This window comes from Platalea leucorodia, assembly GCF_965183815.1.
Source record: "Platalea leucorodia genome assembly, chromosome: 5".
NCBI lineage: Eukaryota > Metazoa > Chordata > Aves > Pelecaniformes > Threskiornithidae > Platalea > Platalea leucorodia.
The window spans coordinates 39502961-39529650 of record NC_138827.1 but is presented as its reverse complement, the minus strand read 5'-3'; the positions used below and the strand labels follow the sequence as shown (position 1 = coordinate 39529650).

General features: G+C 41.7%; 2 protein-coding genes across 3 annotated transcripts in view; both read right to left on the bottom strand.

Annotated features, from left to right (window-relative positions):
* Positions 1–1886, bottom strand: part of BTBD8 (BTB domain containing 8) — a gene marked incomplete at its 5' end in the record, with an annotated part of 38667 nt that extends 36781 nt beyond the window's left edge. Inside the window, 2 exons of one of the 2 annotated variants that reach the window (XM_082314593.1) lie at positions 1510–1695; positions 1774–1886. In XM_082314593.1, the coding sequence (XP_082170719.1) occupies positions 1510–1695; positions 1774–1886 (299 nt within the window). Of the gene's footprint in view, positions 1–821; positions 848–1509; positions 1696–1773 lie in introns of those variants that run through there. The other variant, XM_082314594.1, reaches the window with a different exon arrangement.
* Positions 1887–3893: 2007 nt separating this feature from the next.
* Positions 3894–20815, bottom strand: EPHX4 (epoxide hydrolase 4; the record flags this gene model as incomplete). Its single annotated transcript, XM_082311399.1, has 7 exons — positions 3894–4128; positions 8636–8784; positions 9735–9838; positions 11922–12050; positions 14138–14295; positions 17791–17876; positions 20573–20815. The coding sequence occupies 7 exons, from the start codon at positions 20813–20815 to the stop codon at positions 3894–3896; spliced, it is 1104 nt and encodes a 367-aa protein (XP_082167525.1).
* Positions 20816–26690: the final 5875 nt, after the last annotated feature.

Genomic DNA, 26690 nt, shown 5'->3' with positions numbered 1-26690 from the left:
CTGCAGGCATATTAAGTGCTTACATTAGGAAAATAAAGGAATGATATAACAGTGTATAAATAATTAGTTATTCCCAATAATTGTTTCCCAATTTCCAAATTAAAATAACTTCGAATTTTTAAAATTTGCATTATCATGCTTCTGCATGAAAGTCTTCTGTACCACCACTTACATGAATGTGAAGCAAATTAACGGAATCAAAGTAATAACGGAGTTAAGAAAAATATGAGACAAAAACATGCTGTTTTGTTTCTTACCACTTGTTTTATAACGCTCCTGCCAGACTTGGACAGTAACCTAACAAATGCCAGTTTATCAGCCTGTTCCACTACAATGCTTCTGTGTTTTAGATATTACTCTCAGTTCAAAAAGTTTTCATTTGTACTTATTACAACTTTAGTACCCTGAATACATATTTTTAGCCACCTGCTGCCTTATTTACAAATTTAAGGAGAGAATGAGAGAAATCAATAGGGAGAGGTCAGCCTAGGTTATATTTTAGGCACTAAACTTCAAAACTGCAACACCTTCGCCTTCTTGCCAACACTCTCAAGACCCTGCAAGTGCATACATCTTCTAGGCGCATCCTGAATTCATCGAAATCCCGGAGCGCCTACCACTTTGCTCCTGTGCACGCCCCGAAGTGCCGGTCGGCTCCGACATCCAACCCTGTTTTACAGAAGGTAGGCGGCACCAACACAGCTTTACCTGAGAAAAGCGAGCGCTGCCCAGTTCTCTGAAAGAAGGATTCGAAGCACTTGCGGGCAAGGCGGATTGCAAGGTCCGGTGGCAGTACCAGCCAGCACCCCCGCTGTACTCACCGAAGGTTTGGAGCAAGACGAGCGAGATGTCGGATGCACGCTGATAGCTGGCCATGGGAAAACACGCTGGCCCTTGCGCCAGTCGCTGGGGAGCCGCCAGCCCACACGCGGCACTGATGCTCGCTGTGGGGTCCCAGGTTGCGGGGGGAAGCTGTGCTTTGTTTGGCCTAGGGCACGGGTTATCAGGGCTTCGGTGATGACCACGCAGTTTCTAACTTGACGCATCTTCATCTAACTTAATGAAGTCCTCCTAGGTTTCCAAATCCGTAACTATTTTTTTTTTTTTAACGCAACACTGGAGTGGCTTTTCTTTGCTGTTTTTCATTAGGTAACCTCGCCAACGAGGATACTAGTAGGCACAGACAATTTTAAAGGACAGATTCAGGATTTTTGCTGCTTTTTCTCTTGTTCTGTTACAAAGCCTTTACGTACCACACAGAACCACGCTACGGCGGCAAGTATACCCACGCGCGGCCAGCGGAGGGACGAAGGCAGAGGAAGATGGGGAAGGTACAGGAAAGTCCTCCGCGAACGCCGCGGGAAGGCTGTGAAGGCACCGCTTTGAACGGGAAAGCTTTAGGACAGGTGTTAACACTGGGGAAAAAAGAAGAGGAGGGACACCGCAGGGGTAGCCGCGAAGCGGGGCCGCCCCCCGTCAGCCCGAGGGCCGCCCCCGCCGCGCACTCACCGCAGGAAGCGCCGGAACTCGGCGGGCCCCACGCCGTCCAGCCGCAGCGCCGCCCGGGGCGGCCGCCCCCCGCCCAGCCCGGCGAAGAGCCGCGGCGCCCGCGCCAGCAGCACCGCCCGGTGCGCCCGCAGCAGCGCGTCGCCCACGCGGATGGTCACGTCGGAGCGCGTCCCCTCCGCCAGCAGCCTGCGGGAGCGCACCGTTACCGCCGTCTCCTCGCCGCGTCCCCCCCCCGCCCCGCCCGGCTGCCGCCCCCCCGCCTACCTGCCGAGGTCCTGCCGGAGCTGCTCGGCCAGCGCCTCCTTCAGCTGCTGCCGCTCCACCGCCGCCGGGCCGGGGCCCTTCGGCGCGCCGCCGCCGCCTCCGCAGCGCGCCATGTGCCGCCGGCCGCTCCGCTCCGCGCCCGCAGGGACGCGGGGCGGGGATTGACAGACGGTCCCTTAGCGACGACGCCGACGGGGCGGGCCGCCGTATTCACGAAAACAACAGCGACAGCGCTCGTCGCCGCGGGCGGCGCCTTCCTTCCCGCCAGCGCCAGCCCCGCCGGCGGCCGAGGGACCGGCTCGCAAGCAGCCGCGGGAGCCCCGCCGCGCCGGCCGCCGCGCCTTCCCCGCTCCCTCCCCGCTCCCCCGCGGGGGGCATGGCCAGCAGTGGCCTCCGCCAATGAGGACCGGCGGCGCTCCGCCTGGCCCCGCCCTCTCCCCGCGGGGGCGGGGCCGGTGGGAGGGGCCTTCCCGCCCCGCCCCCCAGCCTCGGTTGGCGCCGGGAGGGAGCCCTCTGCTGCCTAGATAGTAAAAGTCGCCTTACAGCACCCTTCTGAGGCAAGGCACTGCCTTTCCAGCCTTACAGTTTAAGTAAAAGCAGCACGTAACCATTTCGGTCGATAAATGCTGAAGATATTCGGGGGGAAAATACCCTTGAAAGGCAGGCACCAGCCACGGATGGAAAAGGCAAGATGAGTACCACTATCACCGTACCGAGGGGACTCTTCCTCAGGTTTTGCGAACTGCATGAAAGGAAGCAGGTTGCCAGCCACGAGCTAGTACTTGGCCGTCGGCACCCCTCGGTCCACTCTCTTGCGAGGATTACGTCGAGCGAGATGTCGGCAGGGGCCGTGCCAAGTACCTGTGCGGGAGACTGTGGCTCGAAAGAGACGACCCGTGCGGCAGCGTGGCACTTGTTCAGACTCCCCGGGAATTGTCAGCTGTCGTCTCCTGGGGTGGACAGTTGGTTCAGGCCCACCTGGCTCCAGTGCCTCCTCTGATGGGCCCTTGTTGGTCCTCGCCTGTTCCCAGGGCATCGCACTTGCTCTGCAGGCAGAGAGGGAGCCTTGGGAAATCGTGTAGGCAGGTGACTCACCTCTTCTGGGGACTGAGGTTTTGTGCTGCTTTTTTCTTTGTAGTTAGCATCCACTGTTACGCTCCCCTGCCATCGCATGCAAGTTAATTCTACCCTCTGTTTCCATAATCACTCTGTCTCTTCCTCCTATAAACACAGGAACTTGGCAGCAGTTCTTGGAGACAAGAACAGTAGTTGCTAACATAGGAAGGGTAATGCCAACAATGAGGCATTATTTCCAAGAAACTACAACCATCGTAGCATGAGGAAGGCTGTGCAGTGGACAGACACTTCAGCTATTCAAACCCAGTTCTTAGCTTCAGTAAGAAATCTCCCCATAGGAAGTCCGATAAAGGGAGTAGTGTAAGTTGCATTTTATTCGACAGAGGTGGATTTGATACATGTTATATCTTAATTTTCCATTCTTCTTGTTCAGACATGTTGAGTGTACAGGTTTCCCATTTTCTAGTCAAGAAAGAAAAACACATGGCACAAAGCAGCTGCATTCAACAATACAACAAGATCATTATTCACTTGAAGACTAGAAATGTGCCCAGAACTTTTTCAATCATTCAGTATGCTAAAATATAGATAATAAAAAGAGTTAGTTACTGTTTAATGGTAAAATACATTAAAAAAAATCAGTTGAATCTAGAATGAAAACTCATCACTTCCTTCAGTATGGCACCACTCTGTTGTTTCATTATAAATCTGTAAAAGGCACCACACATTAAAACTGTAAAGCAAGGGAGAAAACAAAATCAAGCAACTTTCCATGATTTTCTTTCTGTACAAATACATATATATCTTAAGGCAGGTGTTTTTATGTGCAAAATACAAGTATACAGGTAAAACCAATGTTGGTATCATATATTCTCATACTCACTTCTTCTTTTAGCAGTAACGTTGGTGTCCAAATGTACAGTACATCGAAAACACTTCTCTAACAGAGCTCAAAATAGAAGGCAGGCTGGAAATACGGCCCTGATAACAATTAGTTTTTAAATCTGAAGAGCTTTTATGTAGACCCCTTAAAACATGTACAGTCATTCTCTTTTTCTTGTTGTCTCTTCCTTTAGAAAGGTCCATATCAACTTGTTCACTATGTCAGGTTGATCCTGCTGGAGCCAATGACTGGCTTCAGACAAAATCGTTAATCTGAAATGATTTTTAACATAAATCCGTGTAATTTCTGCCATCTCAACTTCCATAAAAGCATCTCTTTCTCCCCATAACAGCAGGGTTGGCATGACGACTTCATGGTGCTGCAGAGGTAGGCAGCTTTAAAAATAAAACACACTTAGTTAGGTCTTTTTTTTTTTTACAAAAACCACCAAGACAGATTTCAGTCAACTTAGCTTCTGAAATCAACACAGTGAATCTCATTGCAAGCTTTCTAGGTTCCAAGGTATCTTCTGCAATACCAAGGAAACGCTTCTGTGACTCAAAGTCACAGAAATTGTTTTTACGGCTGGTAAAATTGTTAGAAGATACTTTTCCTGTAACGTGTCTGTAATCAGCAGTTGATTGCAACAGAGGTCTTATTTTTGGAACATGAATGATGCTTCGGCATGGTGCACAGCTCAGGAGCCCCATGATCTCTGTAAAAGGGACTGTGGAACAACATGGCCAGAATTTTGTAGATCAGTGGCTTTCCCTTGGTTGATGAATGCTAAGGCAAACTTCTGAATGTGCATTACTTACTGCAAGTAGGTTTTGATGAAATATGATGCTTTGAATCACATTTAGACCACAGTGTTCAAGGCATCTACCTACCCGAGTAGCCAAACTGCCTTGCCAAAAAATGGTTGTCTGGGAAATGGCAGGCTGCCGTTTTTGGACAATACGGAAAATACCAGCTAGCATGTTTCAGACCTACTCAAAATTAAATATCATGTAGTACAGCTAAGAAAAAAAATGTCTGTAGGAAAAGATATTCTATAGAACATTGATGTCTGAAGTACTGAACTGAAATCAGTATTACATTCACTCATCTGTGAAATTCATGCTAACATTCCAAGTGCATCAGAGCTCCCTTTACAAAGCGCTACAGTCTGTTTTTGAAGGCCTCGGAGGTGTAGGTATCTACATCTGTATGCAGTGAAAGAAAACTGTTCCTTAAAAATTTGCCTTTCATGGAGTCATAATCCCTTTAAAACTGCAACATCACAACCCAGAGCTTTGGCAGATTTGAAAGCGTTTAAAGATAAATACATTATAAGACATTTTATTGATAATTTGAAGAAAAGCCCTTAGAAAGTAAAATGTTAATAAAAATTATAACACCACAATGGCCTATTTAAACTTTCAGTACAAACTTATTGTTTTTTCTTAATACAATTATTTTAAATGGAATATTTTATAAATATTTCCTCCCATTACAGGTAGACATTAGGAACGATGCAGGTAGCTAGAAATGAAAGACTGTTTCAACATAAACCGTATTAACCCACCAGAAGTTATTCCAGCTCATCTATTTCAGAGATGCTGAAAAAATTATCTAATTTATGCTTGAATTGCTTAATCATAGCCACATATTTTAACAGACTAGCTGTGACAATTCAAAACAGATTCCATCTGATCAGATACAAATCTTTACTATACTAATGCTCAAACATGATTATTTTAAACCAGTAATGTATAAAAAAGATTTTCTGAACAAAACTTTTATTACAAACCTAAGTGCTAGGTTGAAACTTAGGAGTTAGTTAAGAGACTATGCTCTGTAAAAAGGGAAAGACAAAGAAGATGGCATGCATTAGCTTAAGATAAGACAAAGAAATTGAGACTTTGAAGACATTCCTCCTTTCTACTTATACATAATGTCAAGAAATATTAATAAAAGGTTGCTTTAAATAATAATTTAATTTCATTTTGATGGATGAATTAGGAAAATTCTTAAAATGGCTTTTGTAGCAGTGAATTTAAAATCTCATTTTTCAAACAAACTGACCTAACCCACTGAACCATGGCTTATTCATAGTATCAGTTTTAAAAATTGATAATCTGATGATCTGATTCAGTGCATTTAGACTAATCTCTTTACATTTTAAATCCTGTATCCTGGATCTCTTCACCATTTATATGTGTATTTTTTCACTACTGTAGGGTTTACTAATATTCTTTTATGGCTAAGTGCCATACAAGATTTGTAGCCTCACTTAGGAAAGCTCTACCGGGCTTTTTACACACACTGCATAGATAAACAACCTGTCATTTTTCATTGCCTATGAGCTATGCTATATTTCTTTTCAGTCTGGAATATGGCAAATTATATCATGCCTGAAGTTTCTAGAAATCTCCTTTAACAAGGATTAACACACAGATTTCACTTTTAGAAAGGGAAGTTCCACTCGTGAAGTTTAGGTGTTTGAAAAACAGACTCAGACCTTCATACAGCACTGTTAGTTGACCAGCAGTTTTTCTGTAAACAAATCCTGAAGTACTTCTTAACTGCTATAAGAGAAGTAATCCCATTTTCCAAAAAACGGCAAACCAGAAGAAATTCAAGCTTCAACTGCTTACCCATCTCTCAACCAAGCATGATACAAAAAGCTTTATGATTTTTATTCCAAAAGTGTTTGTATCTAAAGTATAGTGAAGGGAATGACTGCCATGTTATTTATACAAGGATGAGTTGGTGCTGCATGGAAGTAGGTGATTTCAACCATCTTTTTGGAAATAACTTTGCAGAAAAAATTAAGCTCTGAAGAATGAAACTCCGGGCAGATAGTAATGAGTGGGAAACCTTTAACACATGGGTCACCAGTGCCAGCCCACTGGGAGTTATGGTGAATACAAGTCATTAGCATCTAAGTGCTGCTCAATGGCTTATATGAGAGGAAGTGAAAATTTCAATCCAGTTTTAATATTTAATGAGTCACATCCCATAAGGTGCGACCATCAGAATTGGTGGCAAGAACTGAATGAGCTGAAGACCAACCTTCTCCTTCCAGCCCAAAGGCCTGCTGCATTGTGGCTGATGGTAGCACCTACAATAATATTCTCTGAATTCAGTACAGGTGTACTTTCATTAGAAAAAGAAAGCAAACAATGCACAAACGCACACGTACACACACACACAGAGGACTTCTTAATAGCTGTGAAGATACTTTCTGATTCATAACTGATACTAGGCTTTTTTTGAGCCTAAAAAGGCCTGAAAAAATAGTTTGAACACAGGCAACTCCTACATTCATCTCATCTGAATCCCACAGCAATTCAGCTATCACAGATATTTCACTGTTATTGTCAGAGAAGCATCTGGTTAATGTGCACACTCACTGATGTGAGGTGCCGTGGCAAATGTTAATGAGTGAGGCTCAGGGCGCTCATGCCTCTCCAGCTCCTCATTAGCCCTACCCTGGGGGCTCCTGCAGTGCAGTTGCAGGGGCAGGGAGCCGCCGTGCAGCCGCACAGCTCCCCGCTGCCCTTGGTCATCCCAGCTGATGTCATCACCACTCTCTGCAGAGCTTTAAATAAGTATACTGTTACCAGCACAGCCATCTCGTTTATTCCCCATTGGTGTCTGTGCTTGGTGTTACCTTGTTTAGAAGAAAATACGCCATCTCTCTACTTTCTCATTCCAGTTTCGTCTCTTAGCCTGTACAAGACAGCACCTAGCTCAGATCCCTGTTTTCCTCCCAGTATTTCTCTGCTGACTGCTCTCCTGACAGCGACAGCATAGAAGGCACAGAAAGAGCAGTGAAGGTGGCACTAAATTTGGACCGGGGAAAACGAAAAGTTAATCCACTTCAAAAATCACCTGTCTGAGTTTAGGGAAGGAAAAGAATTGTAATTTTTACAGAATACTGGGAAGGTGGTCTTGTGTTAGAGAAGCATGCAGGAGATTTAGCACTGTTGAAGACTGGAAGCAGTAAAGAAAAAAAAAGTTCAATCCCACCCTTCTGGGTATAGTCCTTCAAGTTAGGGCTACAAGTCATAAGTAGAGCATACATAGAGTTAAAGACCTTCTAGCCCTGTTAAGTTTTTGGTAGATAAAAAGGGGGCATCAGTCTCTACGGAAACCCAACTCCTTCCAGGAAAGTTAAAACCATTAGAAAACTGCTGGAGAAAATAAACTAAATATTAAGCTTGCAAAAATATTTCCTATTATGATACTGTCTCTCAGTTTTAGTCTATACATGCTCCCTCCTATACGTGCTTACTGTTGCCAGTGAGTCCGATGAGACCAATGCAGGAACAAAAAAAACCAAGTTAGGGTTAGTTTTAGGCTTAGTTACAAAAAAACCTATCCCACCTTTTTAAAAAAAAAAAACCAAAAACAAAAACAAAAAAACAGCCCAAACACAATAAAATTAAAGTCAGATATGGTTTTGTAAAGTTACAAGTGAAGGTAACTTACTTGGATGCCATATTATCTAGTAGTATTATCTAATAATAATAATAAGCTTTATAGAGCTTATTATTAGATAATATGAACTGTAATGCAAACAATAAATTGATGTTAATTTTGTAAGTAGTATTTAGAGATGGATTTTTGTGATTGCCACGGGTTCTGGAATGAGGAAGGGTCTTTTCTTTATTAGATTTTGAAACAAAGATTTTCCATATCTGCACTCTGGTTGTGTCGCTGTTTTGTGTGAACACCTCATACAATTCGCTTTGCATCCCACTGCTTGACACTGAATGCATTTGTTACCTGTTGAGACTTTTAGAAACAGATTTGCGTTTTTTCCCTCTCTTTCAGCGGCAGAAGATGCAATAACACTTTTGGCCTCCAGGGGTCTCTAGAATATTTTACCGTGTTTCAGAATATTCTACTCACCTGAAAATATTTCTGTAATGATTAATGGGTCCAGTTAATGCTCCGGGTTGTGAAAAGACATAGAGATAAGCTTCAATATCCTCTGCTGTTAATCTGCAGCCTTTCCTTCCAATTCCAGTGGCCTGGCTGGTAAATAAATTTTTCAGAACCTATAAAAGGAAGAATATAAAGCCACCACATGAGATAGCTAGAAAATGTGATTTCTCTCCTTCAACAGGACACGTCTTTCTAAAATCTATTTATACATTGTTTAGAGTATAGTGAATGGTTTAAATGCTTTTTTTAGAGACCTGTGTGTAAAGCACACAGTAAACTTATTTCTGATATAACTTACTTCAGAATAATCAAGTACGGGCAAATACCAGCATTACCAAGTTACTCAGTTCTGCACCCTGACCTGCCACCTGTGACAGGCAAAGGCAAGCGCAGGCACATCCTTTCCTTTGGGATGGACCCCAGCAGCTGACAGGGCGGGCGGGAGGGAGGGTGATCCAGGACCTCCTCTGCTTGCTCTGCCCTGTGTGCGCGCAGCACTGGGGGCTCTGCACTGGGCTGTACGCATGTAGGATGCACGCCTGCAGCGGCTTTTGCCCTTTCTATGTGCTTGTACTTATTTTTTAAGGTTATACGAGGTGTTGGCCTTGTTGGTTGCTCAGGCAGAATTAATCATCTGGCTGAATGTGATGCCCAGACTCCCAGGCTGCCTGCCCTGTAGCAGGCGCTGAGGGATAAGAGGATGTCCCACCGCACACAGGAGCTTCAGAGAAGTCAGCAGGAGTTCCCCAGGCACCAAATGTGTCCCACTGGCATGGGCACAAGTGAAACCAGCTGACTCTCTAGGTGGAGTAACGCACTGTAGTGCTGGAGGTTAAAAGTATGTACCTGAATGCCTCCCAGAAATGCAAAAGCAAGAGTTAATCTCAGAGAGTCTATGTTCTTCTATCCTACTTTATAAAAATATATAAAGCTTGAGAAGAAAAATCAGAAAGCTCTGTATTTTTTCTAGTAATTATAACTACATCAGAAGGGATCAACATAGGTGGCAATTCCTCCATCACTCACAGTTAAATATATAAACAAGAGCACTCATTTTGCTCACCTTGAAATCATTTACTGTAAACATGAATTCAGGAAACCATGGCATTTGGAAAAAGAAGTAGTAACCAGATTTAATCAATTGTGATGGATGTCGTAGAATGTATTCTGAAACAAAAATGCCCATGAATTAAAAATGAAAACTGATGACTCAAACAAAATTACTGTCAATATTACTATTTTTTAAACTTAAAGGAATGTTTTAAAAATATTACATTAGAGCATGCTATGTGACAAAAGATGATTATTGTTTCAGGAGTAAGTATATGATGTGGCCATTAAAACATACTTTTTTAATGTGTTAATAGAAACAGTCAGCAAACCAGAAGCCTGCCAAAGATTAGGTGAGGGCAGTGACACTGCAGAGTTTAATCGCATGATAGGTTTTCACTTAGAGATCTATTTGTGTAGCTAGCCCAAAGCATTTTTTCAGCTGTGAAATAAGAGACATAAATACAAGTCTTTAAGTATTTCTCTCATCAAAGATGCGATGCACAGAAATCTGTAGATGATAATCCACTTACTTTCTAAAGACAGCATCAATCCTGTTTACGAAAGTATAGAATTTTTCTAACAGTTGTCTTCTTGGCAATTTCAAGAGCCGTAATCAAGATTACATAGTGTCACTTCTTGCTGACATTGGAGCATATATAACAAAAGAAAACAATATAGCCAAATTTGCATTGTCTTTTTTTTTTTTTTTTAAATTGTAATTTTTTGTCTCCAATGAGTTGCAAGAGCCAACACTGACATTCAAATATCTAACTTTCTCAAAGCAACCACAGAATGTATGCAGGTACTAGGAAGACTAGAACCTGTCCTTTACAGATGCAAATTCAGGAAGACAAAATTGCACTCCCAACATAGGAGATAATATCTGAAATATTAATTCTGACAGTGAATAAAAATGGGTTTTAAAACATAGTAAACTGAAGTGTCAGCTATCTTCTAAGCTTTCATATCTTATACATTCTTAAACTGCATCACCCATTATATTTTTCCATAATGGACCATCATCAACACTGCTCACTTTACTTTTCTGCACAATTTATAAACTGTATTTTCATTTAATCCACAATAGAACAAAGTAGATCCAGGGAGACTTTATCAAGCTACAGAACAGATTGTGTACTTTAACAAATATGCAAACAAATACTAAGAAATACTATAATAAAATGTATTTGTCTTCTATACAGCCTGGCTCCTGCTCTCGGTGAAAATACTGCAAAAAGCTCCGGCTTGCTCAGGTGGTGGTGAACAGACCTTTCCTTGGGTAAGTGAGGCTTAACTACCTGGCAAAATGTTCTTTAATATCTTAGAAAGGTACCCAAGAACACTGTGAAAACAACATGTGTGAATGTTTCTGATTCCACGGTGGTGTAAGGTCAGATTTACGTTCAACTGAAATGAAAATTAAAGCGGCACTGAATATTCTCAACTATTTCTGGGGAAATGGGGTGACTTTTTTAATGGAAATACGGTAAGGTCAGCAATTGAAGAAATTAAAATTAGTGAGATACTACTTTTGCTTTAATTACGGAATGTTGATCTAATCCCTATGAAATGTTTTGTAATTCTGGGTCGTAGACAAGCTCAAAGCCTGTCACACAACAAATTTTGCTAATGCACCTAAATCGTTGTTTCAGCTCACTACTAGTACATTCCTGAGCCTCTAGTAAGTAGCCCGGAAAGGCTGTCTTATTCCAATGAATATTGTACAAGATCATAAATTGTCGCTTGTCACCTAAATCGGGATTAAATTCTAATGTCTGATTCACATCCATACAAAGGCTGTTTTATGCAGATTTAATAACGCAGTGAGGCCTTAACCTAGGTGTAATGCAATATACACCCCTGTTCACGGAATTTTATTCTGCCAAAGTGGTATAAAACAGATTCACGTATATGAAAATTATGTTTGTGGACCTTCAAGGATTAAGAAAAACACGAGTAAGTTTGGTTGCAAGCACTGCCGCTTCCTACAATAAATTATTTCCAACAGTCAAATACCTGATACCTTACTGCTTCATAAAGTACAGTCCAGATTGTGAGAGGCACTGAGTACTGGCAACTTATCTACTGAACATCTAAAGGGGCAAGTAGCTGGTTCTTCTTTAGCAACCTCAAAGCAAACATGATTTTAATGAAAACGCAGATACTCTGGATTAACAAAGACTGCTATAAAACTCACCTGTAAACACAGAGGGATGAGGGAAGTTAACCACAATCAGCTTAGTCACCATTTCAGGGTAACATATAGCCACTAACCAAGCGATCATTCCTCCCCAGTCATGGCCAATCAACACACACTTGTTGTATCCTACCACAGAAACACAGATTTGTGCTTTTATTTCAGTGGAATTTGTATCCACACAAATTATCACATACAATAAAATCATTATTGGGCAAAACAGGTGGTCCAGCACATTTATTAATGTAACTACTTAATACTGCACTGCTTCCATTACTAATGGCCAGAAAAAATAGTGCACTATTATAGTTAAAAAAATCAACAAATAATTAGAATTATTTAATTGGACTTCAATTACACTTAAACTATACTACCTCAATGTCAAACTAACGTCACTCAGTACCCAAATGGTCACCCCGTTCAGATCTTGGCCAATGTAGGGTCAGATATACAATTCAACTTGCAGTCTTTATAATGCATGTACATTTGTCATGTTCAGGGAGTTTGGAGTTTGAAACTGCAGACAGAAAGACTGAGCAATCTCCTGAGCCCCTCCTGAACAAAACTAATTCTTATGAATTTCTGAATATGGGAGGTTATCTAAGCACTGAACATCATCATTACGCAAAAAGTGGGTGTTATACTTAATAGCCTTATATATATATATAGCGCATATATATATACACGCACATAAATACACAGGTTTATATACTTAGTAGGCCTGTAGCTTTTCTCCATATGCTGTTCTGATGGCAATTTTTAAAGTTCTCAGCATTCATGTACTTATTCTTCCATCAATAAAAATGGTAATTTAACAGCAATAAAAGGGGGGAGAAAAATCATGACTGTGTTTTTGAAAGCCTAACCATTCCTCCTTTAACCACTACTGGAATACATGCTATACTGTCAGATACCATCACCCTCCTCATTGAGGACTGTGGTACTGAGCACATACATACACAACAAATGAAATGTATAAAAGCCAAACTGTTTAGAATTCTGACATAAATCTGAACACAGTTGTCAAAGCACCTTATAACCCCTCTTGAATACAAATCTTCTGGAGCACTTTTGATATAATCAAGTTCTCCAAAAGAATTTAACTTGGGGTTAGAACAAACAAAGATAACAAGCCTCAGAAATACTTTTCCAAAAAATTTTAAATCCCTGTGAAATTGAATTATGATAAGAGCACTCCTCAAGCATAATCATGGCATTACCATGGAGATTAACACAATGAGCAAAGGTTGGAAAATGTAAACACAGTGTGGGGACTGCCTGCCCAATCTTTTGACAATATTCAAACATCGAAAGCAAAGCAAATTCTGAATTCAAACCTTAGAACTGGAATCACTGCTTCACTATTTCTTCATGTGAAATGCAGTAAGTTGTTTCACTATTCATAGAGTATCCAGGGAATTAAAATGATTCAGAAAATGACCGTCTAATCCCTTGTCTTGCTATTGGTATGGAAGGGAAATACCCTTCACTAGGTGCTACAATTTATTGCCAGAACAGTTATGCTTCAAACTGAACTGGAAGGGCAAATTTTGCAGACTCGCTTCAGGCTCTAGACCGTTACACCGTGTATTTTCCACAGGGAGCAATGTGTCCCTTGTTCTCCCTTCTGTTCTTCTTACTGTTGTATAAGACAGAGTGATTCAGCTCTTGAGAACTAACTACTGTGCAGGAGTAGCACTTTGGGATTTTTTTTTTTTTTAATACAGCAGATGTACTGTCATCATCTTTAAAAAGCCCACAATATTTATTCTATCTTGTTTGTGCAATAAAAATGTCACCTGATTTAAATTCTTTGGTCTGCAAGTGCTATTAGACTCTTAATTCAGAACATTATTGACTAAGTGCAATGGGTAGGAGTAAGTGAAGACCTTCTGAGGGAAAAAGACCATAGGTTTGTACTGCTAGATTTCACAGCACATAGGGAAGATTTTTTTTTTAAACTCACGATAGAGAATCATCTTTACATATTGTTTATACTGACATACACATCATAATTAGAAAACAAACCTTTTTCATTGATAATAGTCAAAAAAATACGAGTATCCTTAGATTTATATCTATGCATATCTGTAATGTGTATATACTAAAGAGAATGCAGTTTAAAAAAAAAAAAATCAATGCTAGCTCTTTATGTTTTTTTTTCCTGCAAAATCAAGTAATCTATGAGCTGAGTAGTTTGTTTTCTACTAACGCACCTAGAGATTCCAAAATATCCTTTATATCTGTTATCAGGCAATCTAACTTGTAATTTTCTTTGTGAGAAGGAGCATCTGTTTCTCCATAACCTCTCAAATCCAGGGCCACCACTCGATATTCACTTTTAAATTCCCGCAATTGATGGCGCCAAGAATACCTAACAAAGGGGAAAAAAAAGTTGGAGTTATAAGGTCAAGCAGTATGATACCAAAATGCACTCAATGCTTTTTCTCCCATATAGTTGAGGGTAAATTAGCATGGCTTTGTTTACAATGAGATTCTTTTTTTCTTTCTGCGGTAAGCTGATGGTCCTTTGTGGCTATAGTCGTTTTGTGCTCCCTTCTTGAGTTCTCCAGTAAGGAAGTGCAGCTGCCAGAAAGGAGGCATGGCCAGAGCCTGCGTGTTTCAACAGTTCCTGGAGTCTGGCATGGTCCCTTTGCTACTAAGGAAGCAGGCATAAACCAGAGCACACAGATGACTATTCTGTTTTATCCTTGGAGCCGTAGTATCATCAAAAAAGTAAGGTCTGAAAAGCTTTCTCTTCTCCCTGGCTTGCTCACACACACATTTTGATGGAGTAGGGAAACATGCCTCAAGGCATGTTTTTTTTTTCTTTTCAGAAAAGGAATGTCAGATAATTCATACGCTAAATAAACCAAAGAAAGAAATACAATGAATAACAAATGAACTTGGTGAAGTTTATATGATTTATATTATGTACACTTTCATCTGTGTCACTATACTACCAGAATTGCTCCAGAACAATCTCTCAATGCGTTGGTACTACATAAAGTATTTCATTGCTTGTGTTTCTATGGAAAAGAGTGGTAACATTACACACATTAAAAGACATACAAAATTAAGAACTCAGGCAAAGGCCTGGACTATTCCTCATTCTGTAATAGTATGTAGTGACTAGATGTGTGTTATGAAGCAAAAGTAACAAGAAAAGGTCTCATCCTGCAAGAACTACCTGCCCTTCAACTGTTATTCAAACCAAATAAAGTTCAGAATAGCCAGTACCAAGACAGACATGGCCTTATCTTATACTGCAATAGAAAGATAGAAGAAAAACATGATCCTTCTAGGCATATATAATAATGGCTGCATCCCTCAGTGCCAGGATCTAGCTTTTACTTCTGCTCTTGTTTCAACAATCTCAGAGAAATGATATATGAGATTTGGATCATCAGCTATCGTAAGCGTGATGCACAGAATTCTACCTTAATTCAAACAGTGTCTAAATCAGACCATTGGCTCTTCCACTTCAGCTTTGCCTCCAGCCTATTAGGGATTTTGAACATAAGTAATATTACAGTAACACTCATTAATTATAGAAATTTGTATTCATATAAACAGAACAGTCAGAACCTTTTCATTTCAGTGCCATGTAATGCAAATACAAAATTTAGCTCAGATCTCCAGGCATGAAATTTTTAAAGGCATTATACAATGATTTGGAAGCTGAATTTGCCATGGTAACTGTTGTAGCTATCCTATATACTTCAGTAAGAAGAAACGATCAGGCCCATAAATAAATAAATAAACTAATTTTTTTGGTTCCAGAAAATGTCTACTTGCTACCCTCATCTTCTGTTTTCACAACAGTCCATCAATCACCAAACGTCTGACCTACCAAATGGGCAGGTTTTATATTTAAAGAAATCCTTTTACCACATATGAACTGTAACTATTGGACAATTGCTTTGTGAGCAGAATTTGGAAATGTTGGTGCATGCTTTCATGTTCCTAAGGTTGAAACTATTTTGTGACTTTCTGATCACATTATTTCTGAAAGGCAGCTTGTACAAAATTTAGCAGCTCACACACAAGTCTTATAGGTACCCAGCTGTCTCAACACATTATGCCCAATTTCAAATATTTTATTATTGTTTTTCCACAACATTAGTATTAATTTTCAAGTTCTTATGCATCTAAAGCACTTAATGGCTCTGGTGCATTATATTCTTAAGTGGTCTTTCATCTTCAGACAGTCTCAATCACTCACTAAGGTCAGTATTGTCTGGTTAGAGTTGTCCTACTTATAACCTTGAGACATTTGAAGGCAGAGGATTTGTTACAATTGAGAATTGTACCTGTGAATCATATCCGTTTTGGCGGGGTTTTTTTGCTGGCCAAATGATACAAATTTGATGCTGCTTTAAGTATCTCTTAAATTGTGACTATTTTATCTTGTGCTCTTAGAACAATCTCTATTCTTGCATAAAAAAATCTTCACTGATTGAATTAACAAACCAACATCAGCATCGGTAGCGTAACTATTTTACAGACTATTAGCATGTAGTCTTCTTTTTAAAAACAGTTATATAAACTATGCTACTGGTGGTCCCAGTGACCTACATAACGGTTTCTCATTCATTCCTTTTGAGTGGTCAGATAATACAATATATTAACTGTCACTTAAAGCATGACTCACCATTCTGAACTCTAAGAATGGCTTTCTGCTTCCTGAAAATAATGTACCAGATCTCAGTAGAATATGTATATAAAATGCTAAATTTTCTGTTACTATTCCCACTGTAGGGGAAATCAGCCATAGTCTCAGCTCTCTTATTGTGTTAGAATATGCATTATGCAAGGTATGCATGTTTGCATAGAATATGCAACCCCCCCCACCTAACTGTCTTTTTAATCAAAGTTTACAGTTTTAATCCTTTTAGATAGCAATTTATTATTAGAACAACCTACTTCTTTGAAAATTTATCATAACATAAATATGACTTTCTACCACCATCCTCAAGGCTGTTAGTATCTATAGGAAATTGCTAAGGGAAGAGAACTGACCGCTGTTTTACCTGGGTCAATTTATCATGGCATGACCCGAGTCCAGCTTGAAAGATCACAGTTCCAACAGTGGAGCCTAGCTCCATATCTGAGTTTAGAAAGGAAAAGGATCATTTAACTTGCTGAATTACTGGCATCACCACTTCCACTATACCCTTATTGTTTTTTTGGTGCAAGTTCTGTAAGCCATGCTTCACTAGTTAAGCCTGGCAATGACAGCCTGAGCAATTTGGTTAAATCATGAGACACATGACTGCTTTTCATTGTCATAAACAAACCTTTAGGATTGGGTTTGATTCATCATTCATCTTATGATGAACTAAAAATAGAACCTTTCTCCCTGAGTAGCATTCTGAAATTAGGCTGCACAATAGCCTATAGAACTCATAGTTCTTCTTTCCCCTCCTCCAGTTAAAAATCAACATATAGTATTTTTAATAAATGCAGCAATCCATATTGGACTTAACATATAATGAATCCTCATTTTAACACCCTCTGCTATAATTCGTAAGTTTAGCCATATTAGTACAAATGTTATCCAAACAGGAAATTCATTAAAAATGAGCAGTTCCTTCCCAAAGTTTGAAGAAAAGTGTACATACTTGGGGAAAAATGGATTGACAATACAAAAAAGATGGTTGGTTTGCATCAGCCTGCAGAAATTTTTTGTGGATGCTGCAGTTAAAAAATGTTTCAATGGTTTGTTCCCTGCTAAAACTTGGTGCCATTAGTTAGAACTCATAGATACACAAAATGGATCACACTAGGGATACTTAAGCTGAGCCGATCACTCTCAGGTATCTTAAGCAGCCTCTTTTATACAAGAAAAGCACATAGGGAGTTTTACCAGAATTCTGGAAAGCCATGAAGCAGCAGCATGAGTGGTTTACCCCTTTCTCCAGCAGCCACATAGTGGAATCTTAACCCCGAATCCTAAAATGAGAGAAAGAGAAGCGTGTTTTTATTGCTGCATAGAACTGTTATACTGGGATTTGAGAATAAATACGGTTTCAGACAATATTCTAAGAAACAATGTATTGCGCCTGAAAAAAAAAATAGGAAATTGTCAGTTTTTGAAGCTGAAGTCTTCTGCGATTCTGAGATCGGGTATCTGCTACACCCTGGCAATGCCGAGTATCCCACCACAGCTGCCACAGCTTCTTCCAGCGAGGACCATCTTTAATATGCGTCAGGCTATGTTGACTATGTGCTAGTTCAGCCGTGAGCATGCTAACCTTTCTGACAGAGCACCGCCTGGCACGGTGACTAGGAAATGCAGATTATTGTCACAGCTAGCACCTTGCTTTCACGCGGACACCAGTTGTGTACTTTACTTTAAGACACGGTATACTTCAAATGCGCTTTCAATCTTGCAGTTAGTTTGTAAGATCACGTAACTATTTAAAACTATCACATTGCGTTTTGGCACAATAAAGGACTGCATGGATTCTTAAGAACCAAAAGCAATCAAAATTAAGTAACTAGAAAGCAAGTGGGTTTTGCTTATTTTTACTGTTCAAGGTTTCAGACTCACTTCAGAAAAGAAAGCCTTAATGTTATAATCTTTCTGCCCTACCTATAGTCACTATTTCTGATGCACCTTTTAAGAAAATGGGTATTATGAGAATTACCACCAGGCAAGTTACTTATTGTTAGCAGCGCAGAGGCTGAACACTGAAATGCCATTGAAATGAATGGATGTACACAAGCTTACGCTAACTCAAGGTCAAATCCAGTAGAACTTAAATAAGCTGAAATTATGACCTAGAGGGTTTACTGAATTCTGGCACAGAAGCGGATACAGAAGTCGGGAAAGAGTTAGCTCACAAAATACAACATGCTGTTTAGAAGTCATGTGAAGGAAACTGCAGGAAGAAAGGTTGTACAGCTCCTGAACAAATATCAGAGCCTGCACTGTCTCTGCTATTTTAAAGAGGGAAGAAAACCTCCGTGCCTTTGGTGTACATCAAGAGCTTATATCATGCCAAGGACCGCAAATGCATAGAAAAAGTTTTTCTTGCCAGAGATGCTTCAAATTCTCTGAGCTACCTTGGCACTGCTAAGTCACTAACGAGCTACAAAACCATTACCTTACGTCTTGATTCTTGAAAGGGGCCTGAAAAGGGAACATCTAGGGGTTTTATACTCACTATGAATATAATAGGGACTTTTTGCTCAGTTCTGCCCAAAATTACACTGATGCTTCTTCTTTGCCAATGAAGTTAAAGTCCCTAGAGGTAAAAGCATCTATGCATTTCTAAGTATTTAATGATCTCTTCCTAGTAAATCTTAGGGCCATTACATCATCTTCACCATTTTCCATGTCACTCTGCCTTTGGTCCTTTTATATTTAAAAAAGTAGAAGTTTCTCAGTTTCCTTCCACAGTTTCTCTTCTCAATTTAGTGAGTAGTGGGTAAGCCCTCCTCCACCCTGCTTCTTTCAGTTAGTGTCCTCTAGGGATTTACTTTCAACATTTTCATTTTAATCTATTTGTTGCCTTTAAGCACATCCCCTTTATCCATACACATTCAATCCCCACTTGTACAGCAGCAGTTTCAATGTCACATGCCCCGAACTAAGCCCATCCTCTACCTTTTCAGTTGTTTCTTTCTGCCCCCTTTTTTCCACCCCCCAAAACAGACATAGGATGTTGCCATCTTTTCTGAAACACACTTTTTTCTTTGTTTTCTTGAAACCTGTAGAGATCCGTAGGATACATGCCTTTGGAAAGTAACCCATTAGCCTGCTGTTCCCCAACGGCAAGCGGGTTTCATATTTCCTGAACCGAGCGATAGACTGTCGTACTGACAGCAATTTGATTTCCCCCCAAATGCTCTTTTCTTGCTGTCACACCCCTCGCTTCCCCAGCAACCTTCATCTACCGCTTGGTGCCATAGGAAAAAAGAACGTGGCATATGAGTAAAAAAGCATGCACATGCCTCCTAATGATAGGAAAAAAACCCCAAGCAAATCATAAGAAACTAGGAGGCTCAATAATTTATATTAGTACTGCTTGGCACAAAATCGTCTGCACAGATCCCTCAGAACTGAGATCTGTGTGCTCCTTTTATTACAAATAACACTTGACAAAATTTGCAGTGCATTCTTTGCTCACCTGTAACTACAAAAGAAACCAAGCCAACACAACTTCACTTGGAGCATTTGGTGGAGGAGCAAATCACAGGTAGGCATCTGAGACGAGTATCAAGGACTGGCAGCTTTAAGCGTACAAACCTTAGAGACGGGACTTATCTTTTTACTCTACGTTTTCCCTGCGACCCTGGTGCACGAAAGGAGCTCCCAGGTGCAACCGGGCGAACCGTAAATGAGAGAGGGGAGGGCGCGGGGAGCGGCGGGGCACCCACCCGCGCCCGGGCTGCGAGCGCCCCGCGGCCGGCGACCGCCTCTCCCGCCCAGCCAGCCCCTGCGCCCTGCCGGCCGGGCGCCGCTTCCTCCCGGGGCAGGCGGGCCGGGCCCGGCCTGCGGCCCCGCAGCGAGCCCGCCCGGCCACGGCACGGCTCCCCGGGGGCAGCGGCGGCAGGGGCGGGCAGGCAGGCACGGGCGGGCGGGCAGGGGTGCGTGTGCGCACAGCGGGGCCCGCTCCGCCCGCCCTCGCCCTCACCCTCACCTTGATCCGGACGTAGCAGTGGGTGCCCAGGGAGGGGTCGTTGAGGCAGGCGGGGGGGTTCTCCCGCACCACCCAGCGGAAGGTCTCGCCCGGCCGCCGGCCGATGCTCCAGAGCAGCCGCAGCCCGGCGATGCAGGCGCACACCCCGCAGTAGCTGTACACCAGCGCCCAGAAGAGCAGCGCCCGGGCGGCCACCATCACCCGGCGGGCGGGCGGCGGGCACGCAGCCCCGGGTCTCGCCATCGGGCCCCGCCGCCGCCGCCGTCCCCGCCGGCCGGGAGGGGCTCGGAGCGCCGCCGCCGCCAGGAGCCGCCCGAGCGGAGGCACCGGGAGCGGCGGCGGCGGCGCGCCCGCCCCGCGGCCCCCCGCGGCCCTCGCCGCCGCCGGGCACAGCGCCGCGCCGCCCGCCCCGCCCGGCTGCCGCGGCCCCGGCCGTGCCCCCGCGGCGGCCCGGGCTCGCTAGGCCGCGGAGGGCTCTTCCCCCCGAATGTTGGGGAGTGAAATACGGGGGAGCCGCCCGCGGAGCGGGGGAGCGGGGCGGGCAGCGGCGCGCTCCGGCAGAGCTGCCGAAGGCACCACAGCCCGCTCGCAATGTCACTGCCAGCCCCGGGGCTGGGGGGCGCGGGGCAGCCCCGCCGCCCGTCCCGGGCCGAGGCCCTCGCAGGCGGCTGCTGCGCCCGCTCCGACCGCCCTTACCTGCCTGGCTTGCGGGCGAAGGGAAGCGTAGCGGTGTGTGGCTGCAATTCGGCATTTTTCAAGACTCTACATTCTTTCCCCGCTGCTTCACTGTTACCCACTTAGAGGTGGTTCCGTAAATGTATTACAATTTTAGTTATTACATGCTATCGCTATGAATATTTCTTAAAAAGATAAAAATTTTGAGCTCCAGTACCAAAATTTATAATTTTAAAAATTTAACTTATTCTAATAGAGAGATGCCCTAGAAGAGGAGGTAGGATCATCGTTACTAACTGTCTTCCAACCGAGTTAATTTAGTACTGAGATCTCAGTCAGCCAAGGCTGGCATTAGAGGCTGAACAATCTCATGCCTGTCCGTTAGTTATAAATTGCTACGGGCACAAGGCAAGGAGTCACGGTCACCTATGAGGCCACGGATGCTGGGATAAGTCAGCACCTATCTTGTATTAACCTACTGATATGCAGGGTAAAGGGTAATTTAGAATCAGAATGGTTCACGTAACCCAAAATTGTAAGAAAAAGCGTAACTATATTATTATTATAGATTACTATTATTAGTTCTGGGAGATAATGAAATCTGGACGTAGTAGTTGCTGACTCCTAGAAAAGTAGAATGGAACTTGCATGTCAAATCCTGACAAGTCCTGATCCAACTCGATGCACAGCCTGCTCACCTTTACTCCTTGATCTAAACTCCTTGCTTCTCAGACAAGAGGGCACAGGCAGGTTCGAGACTTGTAGAGGCCGCATGAGAGTCACAGCTAATAACGTAGGCCTGTGTGCGACTGCCTGCCTTTTTGGGGGGGAAGGTTTTCCCAAATTTTACTTGAATTTGACAAAGACCAAAATTTCTTCTTGGTCCAGGCGAGTTCGGAGGTTTAGAACTTAACTTCCAAGAAATTTTTTTTTTGCTCTGTCCAGCAGTGCAAATAGAAGCTGGTACAAAGACACCATGCATCTGTTAACTCTAAGGTATGTAATTTAATGAGCTATTAAAAAAACCCACAAATTGGATAACCATGTATACAGATGGAATATATATAATTTTTCACTATGCGTGGAACACAGCTTGTAGACAATTTTTGTCTGTAACATACCAAATGCTTTCTCCTACTTGTTCTAAATTCAGACTTACAAATATAGACACTGATGTTGAATCCTAGTCCCATTGAAGGCAGCGACAGAATTAATGGTTTTAACCAGTTCAAAATTTTTCTTTTTTTAAAAATCAAATAAAAAACTTAAGCAGCAGAAAGCAATGTTATAAAGAATTGCCCATTACTGCGTTTTCATGCATTTAAAAGTTTATGTAAGACACACAACCATTACCTGAATTTATTTTTTACTACTAAAGATAACATGTTCAAGTAGCTATAAAAAGCTGCCTAGCTTCCTCTTACCAGTAACACAAATATCAGCAACCCACATCAGCTGACAACGCTGAATCATGCTGTTCATGATACTTGCTCACTGTCTCAATGTGAGCCCTACCAACTTAAGGTCAGGAGCTTTATCAGGCTGCTGGGGAAAAAGGTGCTGGGCTTGGGCAAGAAGAGAAGGAGCAACATCAGAAGCTGATGATTCAGTTAAGACACTAACCTCTGCAGACTCCAGTAGGATTATATGAATCATGCCTACCAAGCCTGAGCCTTCCGTTCATGCTCAGATTACTCATGCCGCCAACCCTAGAATTAGCATATAGCTAATTTTTTATGCATCAGACTTTGTGCTAATAACCCTTTTTGTAGGGAAGAAGCCTTTGCAGCTTCTCAGTATCAGACTAGCTGCAGCAGGATTTTCCCTGAAGTGCACTTCAGTAAACCAGTGACCCAGTTAGATAACTTAAAAAGTTTGGCAGGAGAAAAGCAACCAATGTTGTTGTTTATATCACAGAAGTCACCAAATTCCTTAATAAACCAGTAATCAGAATGAATTGGTAGAAAACATCCCCTAAGAAAAACTGGAAAACCAAGGTTGAAAATCCTGGAGTTGACCACAAGCTTCCACTAACCTCTAAAGAAAGGTTGATGGAAGCCCAGCCACGGGTTAGACGCAGCATTCACAAAATGATAGTGGCCATCTAGAATATAAGAAGGATCAAAGATGGAGCCGTGATGTGCCTTATTATAAGCAGGTATTTGGCCAAGCTATGCCATATTTCTTGTACAAACCGCAGAGCTAATTTTTTCACAAGAATAGAACTAAGTCTATTTTTAGTTTATACATCACTAACTACCTAGGTGGTTTTATGTCAAGCTGCTAAATTATACAAACCTTTTGCCTGTGGAGTTTAGCTATGTCACCTTCAGATATTAGATATGGATCCAGTATCAGAGCTGGGAACCTAGCAGTTCCGCGTGGCTTTTGCACGATGAAATTGCTGCCTGCCCTTCTGCACCCCCTTCAGCACAGCCTGGCTCAGCGTTTCTGGGCATCTCCACCTGCGCTACCTTAGCTGTCCTGTTTGCCAAGGAAGCAGCAGAATTCCTCCTTTATTGAGGAATGCTTTCTTCCAGGACCACGCTGTCTACATATGTGTGGCAAACCTCTTTGTACAAAGCAAATACCTTCTCCATCTTTCCCAGCATTTTGCAGAAGAAAGCTTAGAATCTTCTATATATGTCATTTGAATAAGAAAAATTGAGAACGCCAACAATTTTTTTTTTTGTCTTCCTTATATTTTGATTTTCTCATGTTCTGCTCTAAATTGTTGTTCTAATGGGTGCCAAGCCAAACCAGCCCCAGGGCAGGTTGTCTTACGAGCTCTGACAACGTGCTTTGCCCTCCATGATGTGCCATCTGCCTGCTAATCTTTTGTCAGTTCAACTAACCCTGTTTTTCTGAGACGCAAAAGAGGACAACTCTGCATGTCACTGACTCTGCCTCTGACCTGGCCAACTCGTACTTGATAGTAAAAAATCTAACATATTCCGTTTATTAGTGACAGAGGAACTTTTTAAAGTTTTTAACTATCTTACACTTCATTTACACATAGATACAATCTACTAGTGTAGACACAAGTATAAAAATGACACATTAGTGCAGCTGTTTTCGCAAATGATCAAGGTAACTTAGTGGCATAACAGAACTTAGTACACATGTTAACTGTTAGGTAACTAACAATACTTAGTCTGTTTAAGCAGCTTTTTGTTTGCAGGCTGTATCTGCACAAGTGGTATTCCTGCTTGCTTGAGTGCGGTGACAGCTTTGGGCAAACACAATCATTATAGGCTTGTTGCTCACTTATGTTCGGAGGCCATCTCCCTTTCCTCTGAACTCAGCCTTCTGTCTGGAGGTAGGACCTCATTATCCTCTTTTAACTGGCTTGTAGGTTGCAAATAAAAGGTTTATCAGATTAGTTGTTAGCAACACTGACATTGTGGCTTTAAGTCATCATGACAATAGAGTCATGGAAGCTGGAATTAGTTTTTGAAGGGGCAAAAGTACCAGTTCATACCATTAGCAATGCACGTACGGTTATATAGAATGGATGAAATGCAGAGAATAAATTCTTGCCTTTCCCTCCATCACCTCCTGTTTCCAAAGCAAGAGATCTTGAGCTTGCGTTAACCCAGTCAGAAAGTATGTCCAGATGACAACAAGGTAGGAAGTCCTGAATGTGAACTGTAATATTTTATTGCAGGACAAATACCTATTCGTGATGTATAAACTACAAATGAAGTCAGGCCTAAATCACTTTTGATGTGGATGTGAAACAAGGCATCCTAACGGCACCACTTCACATTATGACCCATCTTCCACCCCAAATCCCCTTCCTAGCCAAGTACTCAAATCTCCCAAACAGCGTACACTTGAGCATGCATCCAGGCAAGGCTCATGTAAGGGGACTTCCCTAGACATTTCAAGGGGCGATACCCCAACCTCAGCATTTGTCAATACACAGTCTTTCTGCTATGGAATGAAATACTACCATTCCAGCAGCGGCAGAAGTAGAAGATACAGAGCAGTATTTTATTGCAGACTATGTATTTTGGAACTAGCACTAGCTCTTACCTGAAAGACCAGGCTACCATTTTTAGGCATGCTTTAGCTGTCATTTATGAATTGAGATGCAATTTATTTCCTTTATCTGAAAATTCAGTTATTTATAGAAAGTCTTGTCCACTTCATTTACTTAGTTGGGTGGTCAGTGGCAGACCCTCACCATTAACACTGGCAGTGTTACCTTCACTTCCAACTTTGACCCAGGAACTCAACAGACCAGAGCTGTCCATAGGAAGAGAGAGTTTTGAGGCGAGGTTCAACTAGATCAGTGGTCTCCAAAGTGGAGTGTGGGAAGAAAATATTTAATACAAACCATTTTTTTTTATTGCAAAACAAAATAAACATAACTAAGCAAAATTAAATAAACACTATTTAAAATATTTTTAATCTCTATTTTTGTGTGGTTTTTATAATGTACATAATATATTAGTACAGTAGAACATGTATATAATTTATAAATGAATAAATATACACGTCTTGGGGGTGCATGCTTAAAATTTTTTACTGATGGGGTGCATGACAAAAAAGGTTTGGAGACCACTGAACTAGGTTATCTCGAGGGGGTCCCTTCCACCCAACATTTCTGTAAAACACATTGTGGTTTGGTATTAATTCTATAAAACAATGTTTTATTAGTCCTCTACTTAATTTGAGATAGCTATGTGTAATCAACAAGAACATAGGGTTTTTACACTCTAGTTTCTACTTCAGACAAGTATCCCAACATTAATAAAATGTTGCATTAATCAGAAAGCCTTTCAAACTGGAGCCAGAAGCGGTATGTTTTAGATAATTTCTTTCTGTGAAGAACCAGAACCATTATGGCAAACATGCTTGCACCCTTACCCAAATGTTACGTTAACATAGAATACGTTAAACAGAAGATCAACATGTCTGGGCCTTAAAAGACATGCAAATATACAGGATTTGCTGCTGAAATTACAGAGTTCCAGGAAATGGTTTTTTTATGATTACAAATAACGTTACATACCCTTTAGAAATTATCACTATTATAGAGGTCTTTTGTCACAGCCCAAATTCTGTGCAAGCATGTCATAGTAAAGTTACTGTTTTCATAGCAATCACATGATTGACAAGACCTTGGTTTAAAGTAGTTTCTATAGGTGCATATTTAGTATGCTATGACTTAATACAGTCAAACACAAGAATTTGGCTATGCTCAGTATAACAGATTCTCAAGTGTTTCTGAAAAAATTTGATTTAAAAGAAATGAGAAAAAAATCAAGAAGCTGATATTTTCTCACAACATATAAAACTGTAATCAAAAGAACAACTATGTTCCACTGTGTAGCAGACTAGATTACATGTATTGTAAACAAGCAGCAGAGAGATGCTTCAAGTATCAATAAACAAGCTTTTAATATTAAGCATTTTAGAGGAGCTTACATGCTCT